The 20,525-nt window shown below is 37.0% G+C and overlaps 3 protein-coding genes across 3 annotated transcripts; all 3 read right to left on the reverse strand.

The window, feature by feature from the left end:
- Positions 1-12,005: 12,005 nt before the first annotated feature.
- Positions 12,006-13,514, reverse strand: LOC145689045 (uncharacterized). The gene has a single exon (XM_081763177.1). The coding sequence runs from the start codon at positions 13,512-13,514 to the stop codon at positions 12,006-12,008; it is 1,509 nt and encodes a 502-aa protein (XP_081619303.1).
- Positions 13,515-13,650: 136 nt separating this feature from the next.
- Positions 13,651-14,874, reverse strand: LOC145689046 (uncharacterized). The gene has a single exon (XM_081763178.1). The coding sequence runs from the start codon at positions 14,872-14,874 to the stop codon at positions 13,651-13,653; it is 1,224 nt and encodes a 407-aa protein (XP_081619304.1).
- Positions 14,875-15,062: 188 nt separating this feature from the next.
- On the reverse strand, positions 15,063-17,219 carry LOC145689049 (uncharacterized). The gene has a single exon (XM_081763180.1). It carries the CDS (start codon positions 17,217-17,219, stop codon positions 15,063-15,065), a length of 2,157 nt encoding a protein of 718 aa, XP_081619306.1.
- Positions 17,220-20,525: the final 3,306 nt, after the last annotated feature.

Here is a 20,525-nt window from a genome sequence, read left to right on the forward strand (position 1 = left end):
TCATATCCCTGTATTGAATTCCATAATAGTAGAAATATCCCGTTTCGGTTTCAACAAAAATTGTAATACAAATCGACAAGCGATATTTTTATAGGGATTGAACATTGGAATATCAAGTTCCACCTTATGTATCTCTCTACTTAATTTAAATGAAATTAAATATCTCAGTTTAACGTGGAGGCTAAAAGAGACGGATGATTAAGACAAATAAATTATGGATGAACTGGTGAAATGGGAATGTAGGAGGAACCGGAAGTACTGCGAGAAAATCCAAGGACACGATTATGTCCACCAGAAACTTACTTGGTTGGGATCGAACCAGGGACCTCTCGCATTTGAGATAAACACTCTACCACTGAACCATCATACTCCTATCTCCTATCTCTCTGTTTAAAAGGGAAGGAGTTCTTGCCTGCTAGTCTAATAGCTAACCTTGTTTGCCTTTGGTGCGTAGAGTCCTGGGTTCAATTCTCGGATGGGAGACCACTAAAAAATAATTTTTAGCTTCATTCTGATTAATTTCATTAATTGTTCTTTAACCTGAGGGACATAATCGTGGATGTTAAACTAAAAGAATTAATTTCATTTCATTTAAACCGGAAGAGAAAGAAATCTCCATCTTCCGGTTTCAGTACTGATTCATAGTTAGCTAAAACGGGAGGCGGCAGAAGGCACGAGGGCTCAATAGTAGAGCGGTTACCTCTGATCCTTGGGGTCCTTGATTCGATCCCCGGCTAATTATGTTTGTGGTGCATAACATCATGTCCGTAGACTTTCTCGGAGTACTACCACTTTCTCCCGCATTCTCATTTCACTAATTCGTCCATCATCACTTAGTTGCCTCAATCATCGTCTCCCTTAGCTTAAAGGGCATAATCATGGAAAGTTAAACTGAAAGGTTTCATTTCATCTTCTAAAAACGGCCAAAGATAACAACAAATATATTTTATGTAGGGATCCAGATTCAACCATAATATATTCAATCTTAGTTCTCATGCTTCTACTGATACTTGAAGTGGGGAAAATGTACTACAACTTCCAGTTTCCATATTGATATCTAGAGAACAAAATCTGAGAGGAATAGCGAGAAACTGTTTTTGGTGTAGATTGAGCGTCCCAACAACAGAATCCATCTCCAATCTTATCCCTTTATTGGTATGGAAAGCAACCGATCTAGTACTTGATATTGGGTCTACCGGAAACCCACGTGTTACTATCTGTAACCTATAGTATCACTTCCTGCTAAAAATTAAACCATTTTTCTCCGGTTCCCATCAATGATGACCCTAGAGGGAGACAAGGGGCCGGGCACACCCTGGCAGTCGGGACCCAAAGTTTTGCCTATTCAAGATTCATCTAATACCCCATAGCCATGAAAATGTCAATTAAAATGCAGAGTTGTTGTTCTTATTAGGCGAAACGTAATATTTTTTAAAAGAAAATATTGTTAACTTACATGCCGACAGTCCTGGCTTGCAGCATAAGATTTTCGAAATTGTTCCACCGATTTTTGTAGTTACACACAATAAGTTCATTATTATCATCAGTTGTATTATGCTATTATTTGCAGATCACTCTGCAACTGAGAAGCTTCATGCTCCACGGTCTTCAGCTAAACTCTTTGTCGTCAGGTACTATTTTTCTGTTGATATTGTCTATCAATTGTAACCTCCTGCGTCTTCACCCTCCCTTTCCTGCCACCATACCCTCTAAAACATCCCTCATGATACAGTTCCTTCTTATCTAATGTCCCAACCAGTTTCTCTTCCTCTTCTTAATAATATCTAAAAATGGTTCTCTTCACCCCTACCACTTCTAACATCCTTTCATTCATTTTTCGCTCGACCCAACTAATTCTCTCCATTCTCCTCCACACCCACATTTAGAAAGTTTCCAGTCGTTGTTTGTCATTTTTGCGTAATGTCCATGTTTTTACCCCATACAATACAATACTCCACACAAAGCATTTTATAAGTATTTTTCTCAACCCTTTATTCAAGTTCCCACAAAATAAACTTTTCTTCCTTCTAAAGGCTTCTTTTACCATTCCTATCCTTGCTTTTATTTCACCTTCACATTTCATATCATCACTAATAATGCACCCAGGTATCTAAAACTATTCACCTGTTCTATTTTCTCTCCTCCCACTTCTATATTTGTCACTGACCCCTTCGTTCTAATCACACTTGCTTTTGTCTTTTTAACATTTATTTTCATCCCATGTTATTTTCATCCCATGAACTCGAGTTTTCTAACGCCTTATTGATTTTCTCTTCAGATTCACCAACAAGCGCCATATCATCTGCAAACCGTATACACCTAATCATCCTACCTCGTACTGAAATGCTGTCTTCATTTTTTTCACTATCTCTACTAGATAGATATTAAATAATGTGGGCGAGAGATAGCATCCGTGTCGAATTGTCCTACCAATTGCACTCTCCTCTGTCATTTCCTTCCCTATTCTAACACTTACTTGTTGGTTCACATAATAGTTTCTTATGAGTCTTCGATCTTTCCATTTCAACCCAAATATTTTTTTTAGAACTTTCAACAGCAATTCCCAATTCCGCGGTCAAAAGCCTTTTCTAGGTCAATAAATACCACATACATCTTTTTCCCTTTTTCTATAGACCTTTCACCGTTAACCCTTAATAATCCAATGCATTTCTTGTTCCCTTGTCTCTCCTGAACCCGAAGTGTTCCTCCTCAACTTTTTCATTTGTTCTTCCATACAACCTTCTGTTCAGAATTCCAAACAAATATTTTTCCTGCGTCAGATAGAGATTAATGGTACTATAATTCTCATATCTCTTTGGGTTCGATTTCTTGGCGATCGCAATCATGATTGTCTTTAGGAAGTCTCCTCTTTCGTGTATTTAATTGCGCAGTCGGAACAATTCTTTCTTGCTCGGGGGGCCGCAGTGGTTCAGTGGTAGAGCGTTCACAGCTGGTGTCCTTGGTTCGATCCCAGCTCACATCAAGTGGACTTTGTGGTGGACAAACATTGTGTGCAAGGGTTTTCTCTGGGTTCTCCCGTTTCCTACCATTTTAGTTATTCCACCATTTTCATTAATTTCTCATCATCACCGTCTCCTTTAGTCTAGCCAGCATAATCTTAAATTTAATTTTTCTTTCTTGCTCTAGAACTTTTACTCTCTGTCCATCTTGATTAGGCTAACAAGCCAATTCATACTTTCTACTGTCGAAGAGTCTTCCATTATGTGACTGGCTGCTAATTATCTTCGAAATACAAACTATCAGTAATTCATCCTTCTGATTAGTGTTTAAAGCTCTCATTCTAAGACAAAGAAAATCGTACTATCTTCCTCGGTTTTCTGAACTCGCAGCAGTTTTAGCTTTGTTGCATGAAACATAACTAATAAGCAAGAAAACACTTTTCAATGTGATGGAAAAGTATCCGTCACAGTATATTATTTAAAAACGGTTGGTGTTCCTTGTGGGTACACTCCTAAGTACAAGGAACATTGTTTTCAGTCTCTAAATTCACCTTGTACTCACTTAGTCATATTTGCAAACCTCCTAATTCCTATGACAGTAACCAAAGAGAAATGATAACTTTGTTTGTCCGACGTCAATATCTGTTTTGGTAGAAAATCTTACAGAAAAAATTGAATGTAACGCTAGGGCATCAGATGGTTAAAGCTCCGAAAGTAAAGGAAATTAACTTGTCTATCTCTTTTTCCCGAACTGAGGTCCTGCATAGGTTAAGTCAAACCAACTGTTTGTCTTCCAACGTAGTTTGCAATTGATTTTCATTGAGAGACATCTTTATGTAACAGGTCTTCCGACAATCGAAACAAAACCATCGAAATAAGTATATCCTACATGGGGTCAGGCCCGTAGCCAGCCCGAAAATGTAGGGAGAGCCCGGTGAAAGTTAGGGGGGCCTGATCCAAAAATATTATAGTTCATCACCACATTATAGTTCATTTGCAAGCCTACTGTGAAAATTTTAGAGGGGGCCAGTAAAAATTTGGGAAAGGCGACCCCCCTAGACCTCCCTGGATATGGGCCTGCATCGGGTACATATGTGCAATGTTTCATGCAGATTGTGAGCTTGACAAAAGGAATCTGACCGTATAACTTTCCAAAGATATAATGTCAAAATTCCTAGGAAATGAAATCTGATCCAATATTTGAATATTTGATTTCAAATTTCTTTCCTTTGTGTCTGCAAATTATATATATATGAGGAGTTTGGGGACAACACAATGGTAAGCGCAGCTTCCGATGAAATTGACTTATTAGGTGAAATGCGTTCGGAACGAACCACACAACAGCATGTAGGTAGTATAAGTTTAGAATTGAACGAGCATACGACAGGGACAACTTGTTTAGTAACTTGTTATTGTATTGCATTGCTTCGGAATATTGAAAACTGTTTCAAGTTTTCTCCAAAATTATTAATTAGGAAATACCATTGTTCCTTCGATATTAGAAAGATATTAAGTATGTATTTCAATAATATAGTGGAACATCTTAAAACTGTTTAGTCTATTTGCACTGTACTGGAAAATTTCATTCCGTCACATGAAATTACTCTACCAGTTGCTGACACGAGAGAAAGAACTTAGGTTCATGGATTTCAGCACACAAACCACGTCACGCTCAGATACTGAAATATATTCTGAAGACAAATTTCTGTCTTCTTATTTTCTTCTTTTTGTCAGCTATTGTCTTCGAGGAATTTCAGAAATTGATGTTAAAACAAAATGTCTCTTTTGCTTTCTTTCTTTCTCTTTTCATTTTCATTTTATTTTCATGTCGTTTCGCAGATCTAGCACTCTTAAAGTGCAGTCCCACTGTGACCAATCTTCTTAGTTCGTGGTACCCCTCAAACCCCACATGACACGCTACACTTTTTGGCAACATGCAAACTTAATCGATCGGATTCTTTGCATTTTCCAAGGATGATCACGGAACAAAAATAACATTTCTTTTTATTTTAAAGAAATTGCGTGCTTGGACGACACTGTTTTAGAAGTGTCGCGAATTTTCTGAGACAACCTCGATGTTAATAATTTTTAATTTCACTGACTAAAGAGCTAAATGTAAGATCTGAATAAATTGTTATATTGGTATAAAGCATAATTAAACGTATGATGTTTTAGCAATTTATTAATAACAAATTGGGACAAAATTTACTATATATCCATCTATGTCCTGCATCTAAATATCCAGTAATTATGTAACGAAACTAATTCTGGTTTAATATTAAATAAAATACAACAGTTAGCTTCCTTCATCTGACAATTCAAGTGCCACCTATAATGAATTCTAGAGAACAACTTATATCAGGCAGACATATAAAACAAGAAATTTTAGCAATGATAAAAAAAATGGATGAAAAGATTGTGACCTTGGCCAATAATTAATTCTTGGACCAGTAGCCACATTTTTGAACGGCTGCTAAATCGAGTTTTCGTATTTTTTACTGAATAAGCACATCATACTGAGTTAAATGATAGTTTGGGTTTGGATACACTATTTGTGGTTCTCCAGATATAAGATCAACAAGAAAATTTTTAATTGAAATGTATTGGATCTTTTGATCCAATGATTAATCAAGGAAATACAGGGTGTATCCAAAAGGACTGTACAACTTTGAAAAATAATATTGATTTATTGATTTATTTAACAGACACGGTTTTGATGTCATTTTGTAGTAAAATACATCGAGGTTTGATTTACGTAGTAGACTAGCTCAAAAAAAAGCCACCACAAGCGCTAGCGGCAGTTGCAACAAAGATGGCTGCCTTTACTGGTCCCGAGCGTGTTAGGTGTGTGTTTTGATTTGAAGAAACCACGTTTGCGACAACAGTGTAACGTATTTCGTACAAAATATGGTAAAGATCCTCTCAGTAGCCCTAAGTTTTGTCAGTTTTGTAAGTGTTTTATTCAAACTGAATGTTCGGTAAGATACAACAAATCTTCAGGTCGTCCCCGTACGTCTGAAAACGTTGTAGAGCAAGTGATATTCAGATGGGATGTGTGCCGCGCCACATTGAACCTTTTTAGGTGTAAGGTAGAAACTTGATGTCTATAAGCTAAGTAAATAAATCAATGTGAGTTTTCAAAGTTGTGAAGCCCTTTGTGACGAGAAACGAAGCACTAAATACTGTCAAGAAAACTTAACAGGATTAAGTTCTAGAATCTTTGTTAAGTTGCCATAACTCAGTGACAACCTTTTATATTTTTTTTTATTGTTTTCTATGCAGACATTCTCTTCACATACCTGAGATTAAGTGGCCAAAGTGCATTTTTGACAAAGTGGGAGAACTATGAACTACCAAGTGTAGAATTTTTGCTGAAACTGTTTTTTCAATGCAGCTGAGACTGCCATCTTTGTTTATACCTTTGAGATTAGAAATAATCTGATTTATCTTTATTTAAGCTATTGCCTTCTTACAAGCACTGGCGCAAATTCTAGGGGGATGAAGGAGACATGTTCCCTCCAATCCTGGAATTGGGGGCAAGGTCCCACAAATAATCTGATTCGATTTTTTTTTTTTTTTTTTTTTGATGGGAGAAATGTGATGATTTGTGTCCGATTGCGACAAAGGAAAGTGAGATGAAATTGATGTCCAGTGGCAGATCTAGGCTGGGGCCTAGGCCCCCAGTTTTTTGGTTGACAAAAATAATTTAAGCTATTTTGTTATATATTTTCGAAAGCTTATAGTAAACATGATATAATTACAATTTTCTGTCTCTCCCAACCTTATCCTTCGAGATCCGTCTCCTCTCAGAATAAGCCTCAAAGCTGCCCGCCTCCCAATGTTGAAGACAAGTCTCCTCCACTCATCCTCCACAGCATTGCTTTCCAAGTTCATAAATATTTTAAACATAGCATAAAAAAATTTTAAAAAATATTATGAGAACGTTCTTACCTTCACTCCCCCTCCCAAATGTTGAAGACAGATTTGACACGCTACTTACAAGTGAATAACACCCTAACATAAGTAGTACGATGTTAAAACATTCTAATTAACATTTTATTAAAATGAGTTGAGTTGTTGAATTTGAGTTTAAAGTCCCTTTCAGCAGCTAGGCTATATGAGACTTACTGATTAACGTGGAATCCGAACCACATGAACTCCCGCTGGAAATCGAACCCGGATCTCCCACTCCAAATGTATTAAAAATGATTCCATTATATTCTTTGCTTTAAATTCGACACTAATGATGTCGGTCGAGGAAGGAAATAGAACCAAAGAATTAAACGTTTGAGAAAACATGTTCATTGGAAGGCAAATAAGGCACTATACACAAAGACAAAATCATAATATACAAAAAACGTAGTTTCCATATATATATATATATATATATATATATATATATATATATATATATGTATATATATAAATATATATTCGAAAACAGTAATAGTGACAGTGTTTCCTTTCACCTGTGAAAATACACTGTACCTCACAGTTCAGTTTAAAAATATTTCAGGTTACAGTTATTATTTTTTGTTTATCTTTCTTTGTTTTCTGTCAAAGTCACTGGGAACACAACAGTTGTAGAACATAACAATGGATCAGAACATATCAAGAGCAGCCATCTATGAATATATCCATGCATGTAGAAGAAAATCAAACATCGCGGTCACAGCAAATCTTTTGAAGTGTGTAAACAATAGCGCAGAGTATTTGTTTTACTTAACATAGGCATGATGCAGTGCATTAAAATAAGAAAATCCTATATCAGGCCAAAAAAAAAATTGTAATTTTACGGTTTTCATTTTGCAGCAACTGATCTGGCAGAATAGGTACGAAGATGAGGACGATAATATCACCAAATTAGCTCCTGAAAGATTATGCTAAAAAAAAACTAAAGCACTTATCTGTAATCATATCATACGGGAATAATTTTTTACGTTTCTTCTCGATCCTTAGTTGGTAGGAGTAGAGAGGTCATGTTCCCCTATTAAATCTTCTGGTTCGGCTCTTACGGGTTCGTGCAAAGTGTTTTAACCATTGTTTTGCAAATAAGATGAGCGAGTGCAAAATTTCTTCCCCATAGTTTGACGGACGACTGCGAGTTTTTGTCTAAAAAAATATTCTTGTCTGTCTATATCTGCAGCACAATGGGACAGAATTGTAAATTCCTGGCAAAGAAAAATGGAAATTCATGGACAAATGTATTGTCACTGTTACGTGAAACGTAAATAATCAGTGCATTATATACTGGAATAATTTAGCATAGGCATTCAGTGCTACTATTTTTTCTATAGGTTTAAAGTTCGGCCATTTTTAGAACCTATTTTACGTAATTTTGATCACAAACATTTAATTTCAAATCGTCCAAAGTAATAATGTACCGGTACGTAATTGTGTAAAATAATTCCAGTCGGTAAAAATTACATCACAGTATGTAGTTTGCTACAACATACATTGTTTTCATCTTTGTGCATATTACATGTGGAACTATGACCTCAAAGAAATAGCTAAATTTCTCTCAGTACAAATGACATTCGGAGGATTATAACAAAGTACCACTTAGTTCCACGGCGGCAATTGCTCTGGAAGATCCAGCAGAGTGTGTTGGATATGGCATATAAAGATAAAATGCCGATACACACCAGTTTGCAAATTACGAGATAAAACGTTTTGAAAGTCGCCCTGTTTTTTGGTCGGCTGCTGCGCTGCAGGTCAGCACCTTTTTTCATTTACATTGCAACAGTTGACTGTCAAACAATTATAATCGGAAGCCACAGACTCTAACCACCTCACTTTCATGGGTTACTTTTGTTTATCGGTATGAATATGAAATATGTATTATTATTATTATTATTATTATTATTATTATTATTATTATTATTATTATTATTATTATTTGTTTGGGTCGCCATGTTGCTTCACAACAACAATTCTTCAATAATTTGTTTTTAAAATAATCCTTCAAATACGTAATATCAGACCAGAACGCTTCTAACGCATCTCACACATATCAGGTATCCAGATTCTTCTACAGTTGGTGCAGATAAAGTAAACAGATTATACTAATATGATATCTCAGCAGATTCAAACGTAAAATATCAAGCAAAATAATTATTAATTAAAGAAATAGATAAGGATTTTAATATTTCAGGAGAGCAAATTTTATGACAACTTGTACATCTTCTATTTTAGGCGAGATGATACCATAAGTTGTTTCAGCGTCGAATCTACAGCAACATATCTAAATCATTCATATCTTCATATGTACATTTAGCTCATTGTTGGAACAAATTACTAAATTATAACAGAACACAATAGAGTGCAATTGTCAGCGAATCGGGTACTTTCTCATTCTTCATAATCTTCATAAAACAATTATCGTAGACAATACATAGGTACAGTGGCGTATTTACGATTTTCTTTCGGGGGGAGGCTTTGCTAACTTTCGGGGAGGGCTTTGCCTGAAAATGTGAAAATTCTGCAAGATATTTCATATACTTTACTATAGTAAGTAAGATTTCGGGGGGGGCTTAAGCCCGGAAGCCCCCCTAAATACGCCACTGCATAGATATATTCATTTTATACATTATCTTTTATCATTTATTTATCGTCGTACTAATTATAAGTTCCCCTGTTGATGACAACTCTGATATACGACATTCTATTGAAACTCCTACTATTCTGACATTTGCTTTACGAATATTTAATTATCAGATTGCTGCTACAAATAAGAATAACTAGAGAAACAAGCTTTCAGTTTTGGTATTTTAATGCTTCTGGTATTTTATTTTATTTAAATAATAGAGATAGCGAACTAAATTTGCTTGATATAGTCATAATTTGTGGACTTAATTTTGGCAACTTAAATTTTAGGCATAAAGCTTAGCGACATATAGGGATTAGGAACAAAAGCTAATTAGAACGACATTTCTATTACTCGCAGCTACTTAATTTATATTAAAACTTTATTGTTTCGTAACACAATTCACTGAAATTAGGTCTAGTACTTTCCTATATTTAATTGCATATTATCTAGTTTTGACATAACAAATAAATTTTTAAATTGATAGTGGCACAATTTATTTTTCATTCCGAACTAACAATTTTCGTTCTTTTTCTTCAAGATGTCAGTACTTATAAACCAGATAAATGGCATTCACGGACATGGTAAAGCTTTTGTACAAAGCACCTAGTACTAACTTACAACTTGCAAACATTCTGTAATAGTAATAATAAAATGGAACATTATAACACATAGCACATAGACTGGCATAATTGGTTGCTCAAATTCAACAATAACAATATTTCATAGCACTTTAAATAGGTGAATATAAAGAATAAGGGCACACACAGACAAGACCATATAATTCCTGTAATGGATCAAAGTGGTCCATTACAAGACCTACAGAATGTATGTTGTGCATTGTTTTTCCTCTTGGAAGCCATCCGACAATAATAAGCACATATAAAGCGAAGCGGACAAAGTGTACTTAACCGCCTGATTATATGATGTAATATGCACTGAATATGATACTGTTTTAAAATTGGTTACGTTAAAGTACATCACTCAAAAGTCGCCACATCATCACGGTAAGAAGTACAAATAGCACACAAATTAGTACTAACTACGGTGGACGGGAAGATTTGTATATCTATGACAGAAACAACGTCTTCTTTGAGGTGTTACGTAGGCGACATCCAGTTGTCCTAACGATATTGACACTTGTCTGAAGACGGCTGTAGATCAGAGGACGTTTGAATTTGGACTATCTATTCTCCACGCCCCTCCCTCAATATCTCCACCTTGCCACGGTGGGAGGGCTTGCGTACTCTAATGATCCCAAGAGCTATGCCGAAGATAACTTCGCTATCAGAGGACTTCGCATGTCGGACAAGTATTTAGGGCTACGAGCCAGACGAGATATGGTAGTGGGTAGCAGCTCTACCATTATCACACTAAGGCTGAATATGATTGACATCGGAAAGGCTCAGATGTGGACAAAAACAGGCAGGGACTGGGTGTCTTCTATGGCTGTTTCACTCCTTGGTGGGGACTCCATCTTTACTCAGTCCCTGAAAACAACATGGAAAGAAAAATACGAAAATGTAATATTAGGGAATACGACACTACTGTTTCACAGAGTGTCATCCCCGGCAATGGATGGAAACAAAGCAGGGCCTCCTCGGTCGTCATCAAACGAAACCCCTGTAGGATAGGAACCTGGAATGTGCGATCACTGCTACAGTGTGGAAACCTCGAAAACCTGAAGAAAGAAATGGAATGCATGAAGATAGATATCTTGGGAGTCAACGAAGTTAGTTAAATGGCCTGATAGAGGAGATATTCGGAGCGGGGACTTCAGAACAATTTATTTAGAATCTGTAAACAGTACAGGAGGAGCCGTTCTGAGACGTTGTCTTGAATAAGAAGATAGGACAGAAAGTTATAGGCAGCTGGAGATAGAATGAGAGGATAGTAATGTTGAAGATAGCAAGAGAACCGATGAATTTGACGATAATCCAAGTATATATGCCTGGTCGATGTAATTCTTGTGTAGCCGCTGGTTTTTTAATAATTCTTCGACGTTGCTTTGAGACTGTTCAATATATTGCATTTCATAAAACACAAGATTATATGAATTCAAAAAATACAAACAAACTTGCTATATGAACATTATTATATGTGGATTAATGCGATATTAACACAACACGTAGCTATCGTTGCTTTCTTGGTGTCACGTTTTTACACACACACTCTCGCCCCTGCTGGGGAGAAAAAGTATTAGTTTTTATGTTGCTGCCTCTTCGTTTACTTACTGGCGTTAGTTTTTATTGAGAAGAACGCTCAGTTCTGAACATACCGCCCGCCTTGAAGGAATTTCTTCAACAAATCTATGAATGATTAATTTGGTTCATGAACTTAATATAGACAACAATAGACAACACAAGTTATGAATGAATGATATAAACATAAACAAAATAATGCACACACAACACAACACTACGAATCACATAATGCACACTATGAATAACACCAACACATTAACTCTCCTTAGGAAGTGGGCACAATTGACGAATAGATCTTGTTGTTGTACCTCTGGTAGTTTTCACTGTCGCCACTCGTACTATTCCGTCCTTCCCAGGAAACAATTGCACGATACGTCCAGTTTTCCATTTTAGAGGTGGAATGTTATCTTCTTTGATGAGCACCAAATCACCTTCCAGAAGGTTGGGGAATTTTCTTCTCCACTTAGGTCGTTCTAGAAGACTTGATAGATACTCCTTTGACCATCTGGACCAAAATTGCTGATGAAGTTGTTGTATGTATTGCCATCTCGAAAGTCTGTTGACAGGAATATTTTTCAAGTTAGGTTCTGACATGGTAGTGAGTGCGTCGCCTATTAGGAAATGACCAGGTGTTAAAGGATGTAGGTCGTTTGGATCATTTGATAATGGTGTTAGGGGTCTAGAGTTTAAGCAAGCCTCAATCAGTGTCAAAACAGTGTTCATCTCTTCGTAGGTGAGTGAAGCATTTCCCACGACTCTCTTTAAATGATATTTGAGAGATTTAATTGATGATTCCCATAAGCCTCCGAAGTTTGGTGATCTTGCTGGAATAAAAACCCACGTGATGTTATCAGCCGCTAGAAAGTTATGTAATTTTTCTTTATGGTGTTCTGATTCAAATAAAGTCTTCAATTCTTGTAGTTCCCTTCTTGCACCAACGAAGTTACTTGCATTGTCAGAATACAGTTTAGCGCATTTTCCTCGACGAGCCATAAATCGCTTTAATGCTCCAATAAACGCCTCTGTAGTTAGATCACTAACAAGTTCAATGTGAACCGCCTTAGTCGTAAAACACACGAAAAGTGCTATATATGCCTTATGAAGTTTCGCTCCCCTTCGGTTACTCGATTTAAGGTAAATGGGCCCACAGTAGTCAACGCCGCTGTGAAGAAATGGTCTTGTTGGTTGAACTCTGTCAGCTGGTAGATCTCCCATCAACTGTTTACCATCTTTAGGATTGTTTCTGAAACATGTGACACACTGATGCACAACTTGACGAACCAAGTTACGTCCACGTATTGGCCAATATGATTGTCGCAAGCATGATAACAATAATTGAGGCCCGGCATGCAATAGCTTCTTATGTTCTTCTTGAGCGATTAACTTTGTCAAATTGCAGTTAGCTGGAAGTACAATAGGATGTTTCTGTCCTTCAGTAAGATCTGCTGCATTTAATCTTCCTCCGACTCTGATGATTTGCCTCTCATCCAAGTATGGGTTCAAATTTCTCAGTTGATTTTGGTTGTCGACTTCCTTTCCTGATCTCAATGCATTTAATTCCTTGTGAAATGCTTGTTGCTGTGATAGTTTAATAAGACATTCGAGTGCTTCATGTAATTCACTTACTGTAAGATGTCCATGCTGTCTGTCACAATTAGGTCTTCTCATGTTGTGTGCAAATCGTAGACAATAAGCAGTTACACGTTGCAATCTTCTTAATGATGAATATCTGTCTAAGAGTTGACACGGTGTTGTAGAAACCATTACTGCCGTATTCTTTCGTCGCTCGGGAACATCACTTAGGTCACAAACATCTTCCCTCGTCTGTGAGTCTAATTTCTCAGATAGCCAGGAAGGCCCATGCCACCATAATTCATTATCAAGAATTTCTGATAATGAATTATCCTCTCGATATATGATCTGCTGGATTCTCCTCTGTTCTGATGTGTCTCCATTCATAGTTACAAGTCAACTGTTGAATTTCCGCCACACGATTTGCAACATACGTTTTCCATTGAGAACAAGGTCTTCTTATCCATGCTAATACAATGGTGGAATCTGACCATAAAGCAACCTTATCGATCTTGCAATGTAACGCTTGTATTACTTTCTGAGTTAGCTGTGCAAGTAACAAAGCTGCACAAAGTTCTAGGCGAGGAATAGTTGTCTTCTTCAAAGGTGCTACTCGAGATTTTGAGCATAGTAAGTTTGCTGTGAATTTTCCATTTTTTGTGCTAGATGTTACATATATACAAGCTCCATATCCATTCTGAGATCCGTCGCAAAATCCGTGAATTTCTACCTGCGATTGTGTTTCTTGAATAACCTTCCGCTGAACATGTAGTGATTCCAACTCTTGAAGTTGCTGTTTAAAAGTTTCCCACTCTGAATGCAATGTGGCTGGAACTTCTTCATCCCAATTCAATTTTAATTCCCACAAACGTTGCAGAAATATTTTTGCCTTAAGAATAACTGGTTCTATTAATCCTAAGGGATCAAATATGCTCGCTACTGTAGCAAGAATAGTCCTCTTTGTGATTTGTTGAGGGTTGTTTCTTGGTTTGACAGAGAAAGAAAATGTGTCTTTAATGGGATTCCACAACAATCCTAAACTTCTTGTGATGCAATCATCATTTGGTTGAATGGTGAAATTTGATTCTTGAAGTTCACTGGGTATTTTTGAAAGGAGTGAAGTGTCGTTGCTACACCATTTTCTCAAACAAAAACCACCTCTTTGCAGAAGAGTTGTGAGTTGACCCTGTAATTCATGTAGTTCCTTCTTCGTGTTTGTCCCTGTTTGAAGATCATCAATATAGAAATCCCTCATTACAACTTCTGCTGCCTTAGGGAAATTCTTTTTCTCTTCTATGGCTAGTTGCTGAAGACATCTAGTGGCTAGGAAAGGAGCTGTTGCAGTACCATATGTTACAGTTTTGAGTCGATATATTTTTATTGCTTCTTGAGGGTTTTCTCTCCACAGTATTTTCTGGTAGTTTGCATCTGAATCATGTACCCTAATGTTGCGATACATCTTCTCTATATCAGCTGTCATGACGTATTGATGTTGCCTGAATCTTGCTGTTATGGAAAATAATTCTTCTTGGATTGTAGGCCCGACTCTCATCGTGTCATTTAATGAAAGTCCAGAAGTTGTTTTGCACTATGCATCAAATACAACCCTGAGTTTGGTAGTAGTACTGGTCTCCTTCATTACGCAATGGTGGGGAAGATAGTAGTCTGGCATCATTGTATCGCTCTCTGCTCTAGTTATTTCTTCCATATGGCCCAAATCTTCGTACTCTTTCATGAACGCTATATATGCCCTTTTTTCTCAGGATCCTTCATAAGCCTTTTTTCCATTGAATAAAGTCTTCTCGTTGCAATCTCCTTGGATTTACCAAGATTCATCACATTTTCTTTAAAGGGAAGTCTGACGACGAATCTCCCAGTCTCGTCTCTCCGGTATGTTTCTTTGAAGTGTCTTTCACATTCTGCATGCTCTTGACTTAATGGATGTTTTGTTGAACATTCTTCTATCGTCCAGAATTTTTGTAATTGCTCGTGTATTTTTTCTGTTGTGGAGAGGTGACACACATTTGTCGAAATGTGTGGTTGATTGTCTATTTTTCCAGCTACAATCCAGCCAAACAATGTTTTGTGCAAGGTTGGATACCCTGCCTTGAGTTTTAATTGCCCTTCACAAAGTAGATCAAAGAATACTTCCGCCCCCAATAACATGTCAATACGCTGTGGTATGTTGAAGCTAGGATCTGCTAATTCAATGTTGGAAGGTATTTCCCACGATGACGTGTCTACACGAACCATAGTCAAATCTTGTGATATTTGCGGCAATATGATGAAGTCTAATGTGGCTGAATAATTGTTATGTCTTGACTTAATTGTAGCCTGAACGCTATGGCATGACCTTGTATTAGCATTACCTATATCATTTATGTGTACAACGCTATTACTCTTTGTTAGTCCCAATAATTGAACCATTCTGTTTGTTAGGAAGTTGGACTGAGAAGCACAATCGAGAAGTGTTCGACACATTTGAAAATTACCCTGTTTATCTTTAACATATACTACAGCTGTGGATAGCATAATGCTTGGTGGTCTCCTAAGATTCTGCGGTACGCTGTTTGTAGAACGAATATTCTTACCTTTACATTCCTGCTTGACTGATGTGATTGCAGCGAGTGTGTTTTGACCTTGACCTATTTCCCTTTCATCTTGTGGTTCATTCGCTCTAGTGGGCGATGGACAACGCGAGTAGTGCAGTAATGTGTTATGCTTTTTATTGCATATTTTACAATTACCTGATAAGCACTCATTTGCCTTATGCGCTCGTTTGAGACATTTAATACACAAAGAAAGACGTTTAATTTCTCTAATTCTATATCCTATAGATTTTCTCAACAATGATTGGCATTGAAATAATTTGTGTGAGCCTTTACAGCTGGGACATACATTGTTGTCGGAATACGTTACGTGTGCTGTCGTTGAGTAAGAACTCTTTTTGCCTGCCTTATTTGTTTGTTGATATTTGTTACTTGGAACTGAGGGTGTCTCTTTAGGTATACGCTTATTATCAACTGCGTCTAAAACTTGACAACGCTGTTGTAAAAATTGTGTTAGCTGTGACATGCTCGGTAATTCATTCGTTGATTGTGTTTTCTCCCACTCCTTATGTGTTGTATTGTCTAGTTTGGTCGCAATCAAATAAATAAGTAATGCATCCCAGCTTTCTGTCGGTTGACCTAATGATTTTAAAGCCCTCAAATGTTTTACCGTGCTGTCTAAAAGAGATTTAAGCGAAACAGCCGACTCACGTTCCACCATTGGCATTTCAAATAAAGCTTTGACGTGTTTGTTAACAATATACTTTTTGTTTTCAAAACGTTCTTTGAGTAAAGTCCATGCTACGTCATAATTTTCAGAAGAAATTTCCAAGGCTTGTATTACTTCAAGCGCCTCCCCACGTAGAGAAGAACGTAAATAATGAAACCTTTGCACTGGCTGCAATGTGCTATTGTTATGTATTAATGCCTGAAACGTGTCATAGAACGACAACCACTCATCGTAACTTCCAGAAAAGGTCGGAAGGTTTATCACCGGCAACCTAACTGATGGATTAGAATTGCTTGCTTCATTGTTTTCATTTTTCTTTGCACTGGAGCTGTGTTGATTTATGAACACTTCCGTCTTAGCTGCTAAATCAAAATAAGTATTCTCGAATTGCTCTCTTTCTTGCGTTTCCTGATCAATTTCTGATGAACCCTGTAACATTTCTATTTCGGATTGTATTGCATCAAATTCATCATAGCACTGTTTTATTTTCTCGTAGCGTAACACTAACTGCGTAATATTCTGATCTTCTGTAAAGCTATCTACAAAAGGTTTAAAACGAGTGAGTTTGGCCTTAATTTGACCTCTCTTGAAAACTAATTCTTTCATTCTGTCCGTCATGCTTCACTCAAATTAAATACACTTTTAACACTTACGTTCTAAATGAGGCTTTGCTATTACAGGCTTATTTTGTATAAGTGATACAAGGATAATAGTATATTGAAATATGCACTCACTACCTACCTTGTTAACTGCACTGTAGAATTCTGATCCGGCGTGGATGGACCATTTGGTCGATGTAATCCTTGTGTAGCCGCTGTTTTTTTTAATAATTCTTCGACGTTGCTTTGAGACTGTTCAATATATTGCATTTCATAAAATACAAGATTATATGAATTCAAAAAATACAAACAAACTTGCTATATGAACATTATTATATGTGGATTAATGCGATATTAACACAACACGTAGCTATCGTTGCTTTCTTGGTGTCACGTTTTTACACACACACTCTCGCCCCTGCTGGGGAGAAAAAGTATTAGTTTTTATGTTGCTGCCTCTTCGTTTACTTACTGGCGTTAGTTTTTATTGAGAAGAACGCTCAGTTCTGAACAATGCCTATATCAAGCTACGCAGATGAGGAAGTTGAAGATGCCTACGAGCAAATAGAAGAAGTATTGATGAAAGTTCAAGACCAGGACAACTTAATCATCATGGGTGACTGGAACGCAGTAGTCAGCGAAGGCAAAGAAGAAAATGTAACTGGGAATTTCGGTCTGCGTGAGGTGCACGATTAGTTGAGTTCTGCAAAAGCCATAATCTGACTGTAACGCACACTCTCACACTCTCTTCGAACAACCACTAGGAAGAAGATACACATGGACAAGACCAGTAAACAAAGAAAGATACCAAATAGACTATACACTGGACCGACAAGCATTTACAAAACAAATGAAGAACAATAAGTTATCCAGGAGCAGATATTGACTCAGACCATAATTTAATTTTGATGAAGAGCGAACTCTGACTAAAGAGAAAAAGAGTTGTAGCATCAAAAAAAAAAAAAAAAAAAAAAAAAAAAAAAAAAAAAAAGATGGAACACAATCAAGCTAAGAAGAGATGAAAACATGACATGGAAATTTACAACAGACAAAGAGACGTCTAACGTAGCTTTCGCAGGAGATTACATGTACTCGAAATGGGAAGCCATGAAAGCAGGGATTAAAAAAACTGTCGAAAAAAACATAGGAAGAGAGAAGTGAACCCAATACAAACCCTGGGTAACAGCAGAAATATTGAAAATGATGGAGCAAAGAAGACAGTTCAAGATAACAAACAAAGAAGAGGAATACAGAAGGTGCAAAAATCACATCAACAGAGAAATAAAGAAGACCAGAGAAAACTGGATAAACAACTTGTGCAAAGAAATTGAGGAAAATATAGTCAAAGTCAATACAGAAGCCGCATATAGAAAGGTTAGAAAACAGTTCGGTGAGAAAAAGAAACGCACAGACATTATCATAGACAAGGACGGGACAACGTTAATAGGAGAGCAGATAACAAGAAGATGGAAGGAACACATTGAACAACTCTACAAAGGAGACAGCGTGAACGAAGAAGAGATATAGAAAGAAGAAGACGTCGATGAAAATGAATTAGGAACATCAATTTTGCAGTGCGAATTTGACAATGCTTTGGAGAAAATGCAACATTGTGAAGCTCCAGGAATAGATCAAATACCAACGGAAGTGATTAAAAACCTTGGAATAGCAACACGTACATCTCGGGAAAATACCAAGAGACTTCACGGAAAGCATATTGGTACCTATACCGAAGAGGAAAGGTGCACTAAAATGCGAAGAACACAGAACGTTAAGTTTGCTTTCTCATGCATCAAAAATACTGTGCAAAATTATCGCACAAGGAATAGAAGGGAAAATCGAAGAACGGCTATCGAAGGACCAGTTTGGATTCAAGAGGAAAAAGGGAACAAGGGAAGTAATACTGAGTCTAGGTTGATCATGGAACAGCACATCAGAATAAACAAACCAATTGTGATAGCATTTGTAGATATAGAAAAAGCTTTTGACAATGCAGATTGGAATATCATGTTCAGAGCGTTGAAGAATCAGAAAGTGGATTACAGAGACAAAAGAATAATATACCAGCTTTATAAGAATCAGACAGCTGTTACAGGAAGAGATCAGAAAGAAGCAAGAACAAGTAAAGGAGTGAGGCAAGGATGTGGACTTTCACCTCTCCTGTTGAACTTCTATATAGAAGAAGCTTTGAAAGAATTCTTTGAGAAAAACAATAAAGGCGTAAAATTAAATGGTCAGGTTTTCAGCACCATAAGGTTTGCTGATGACATAGCATTGATACGGAGAACAAAAAGGACTTGCAGAAAGCATTTTCAAACTTGAACGATCGACAAAAAAAAAAAAAAAAAAAAAAAAATGCAAAATGAAGATAAATAAGAAAACCGAAGCGATAAAGTGCGCAAGAGTAGGACAGGAAGAGGCAAACGTATAGCTAGATGGAGAGAAAATCGAAGATGTTAAGACGTTCCTCTATTTAGGAAGTCTAATATTCTCGAACGGAAGAAGTGAAAGAGACGTAAGTTTCAGAATAGTGCAGGCTAAATAAGCATTCAACAGGAAAAGAGGATTACTAACATCAAGAAATGTGTCGCTGGACATTTGTAAACGATTTATTAAGACACTGGTATGGAGCATGGCGCTTTATGGATCAGAGGCGTGGACATTGAGAAAAGCTTAAATATCCAAGCTGGAAGCATTTGAAATGTGGTGTTGGCACAGAATGCTGCGCAAATTATGTACCGAAAGGAAAACGAATGATGACGTGCTAAAGGAAGCAAATGAAGGACTACAGATCATGAAGATAATAGGAAAAAGGATAAGCCAATAATAATAGGCCAAAGCAACATGCTTGGCCATCTTATCCGGCACTCTGATTGGATCACCGTTCTGATAGAGGGAAAGACAGAAGGAAAACTAGGAAGAGAAAGACCAAGAATAGAATATCTAGATGCAGTTAGGAGGAAGAGGCCTTATCAAAGTATAAAACAGCTCTCCAAAGCGAGAAAAAAACGTTTTAAAATTTCCATGTTGCCCACCAACCTATGGTTGAGGTGAACAAGTAAAAGATTCTTCACGCACGCATCAGGTTCATGGAGTGGAGTAGGTTCATGGAAGTCGTACAAGTTGCAAGTGAAGAAGTGGAAAATCACGAAATCTGACCAGGACAAAATAAACAAAAGAAAACTGACAATTCAGAAGTGCTTCCGGGAAGAACTGGGCTTGTGAGTGGACATACCAAAAGCAGGCGGCTCATTGAATATGAATGACGGAAATACAACATGTTGCTTTTCCTGGGATCCATCAACAACAGCGCGGATAACAGAAT

This window comes from Thermobia domestica, chromosome 7, assembly GCF_964235325.1.
Source record: "Thermobia domestica chromosome 7, izTheDome1.hap1.1, whole genome shotgun sequence".
NCBI lineage: Eukaryota > Metazoa > Arthropoda > Insecta > Zygentoma > Lepismatidae > Thermobia > Thermobia domestica.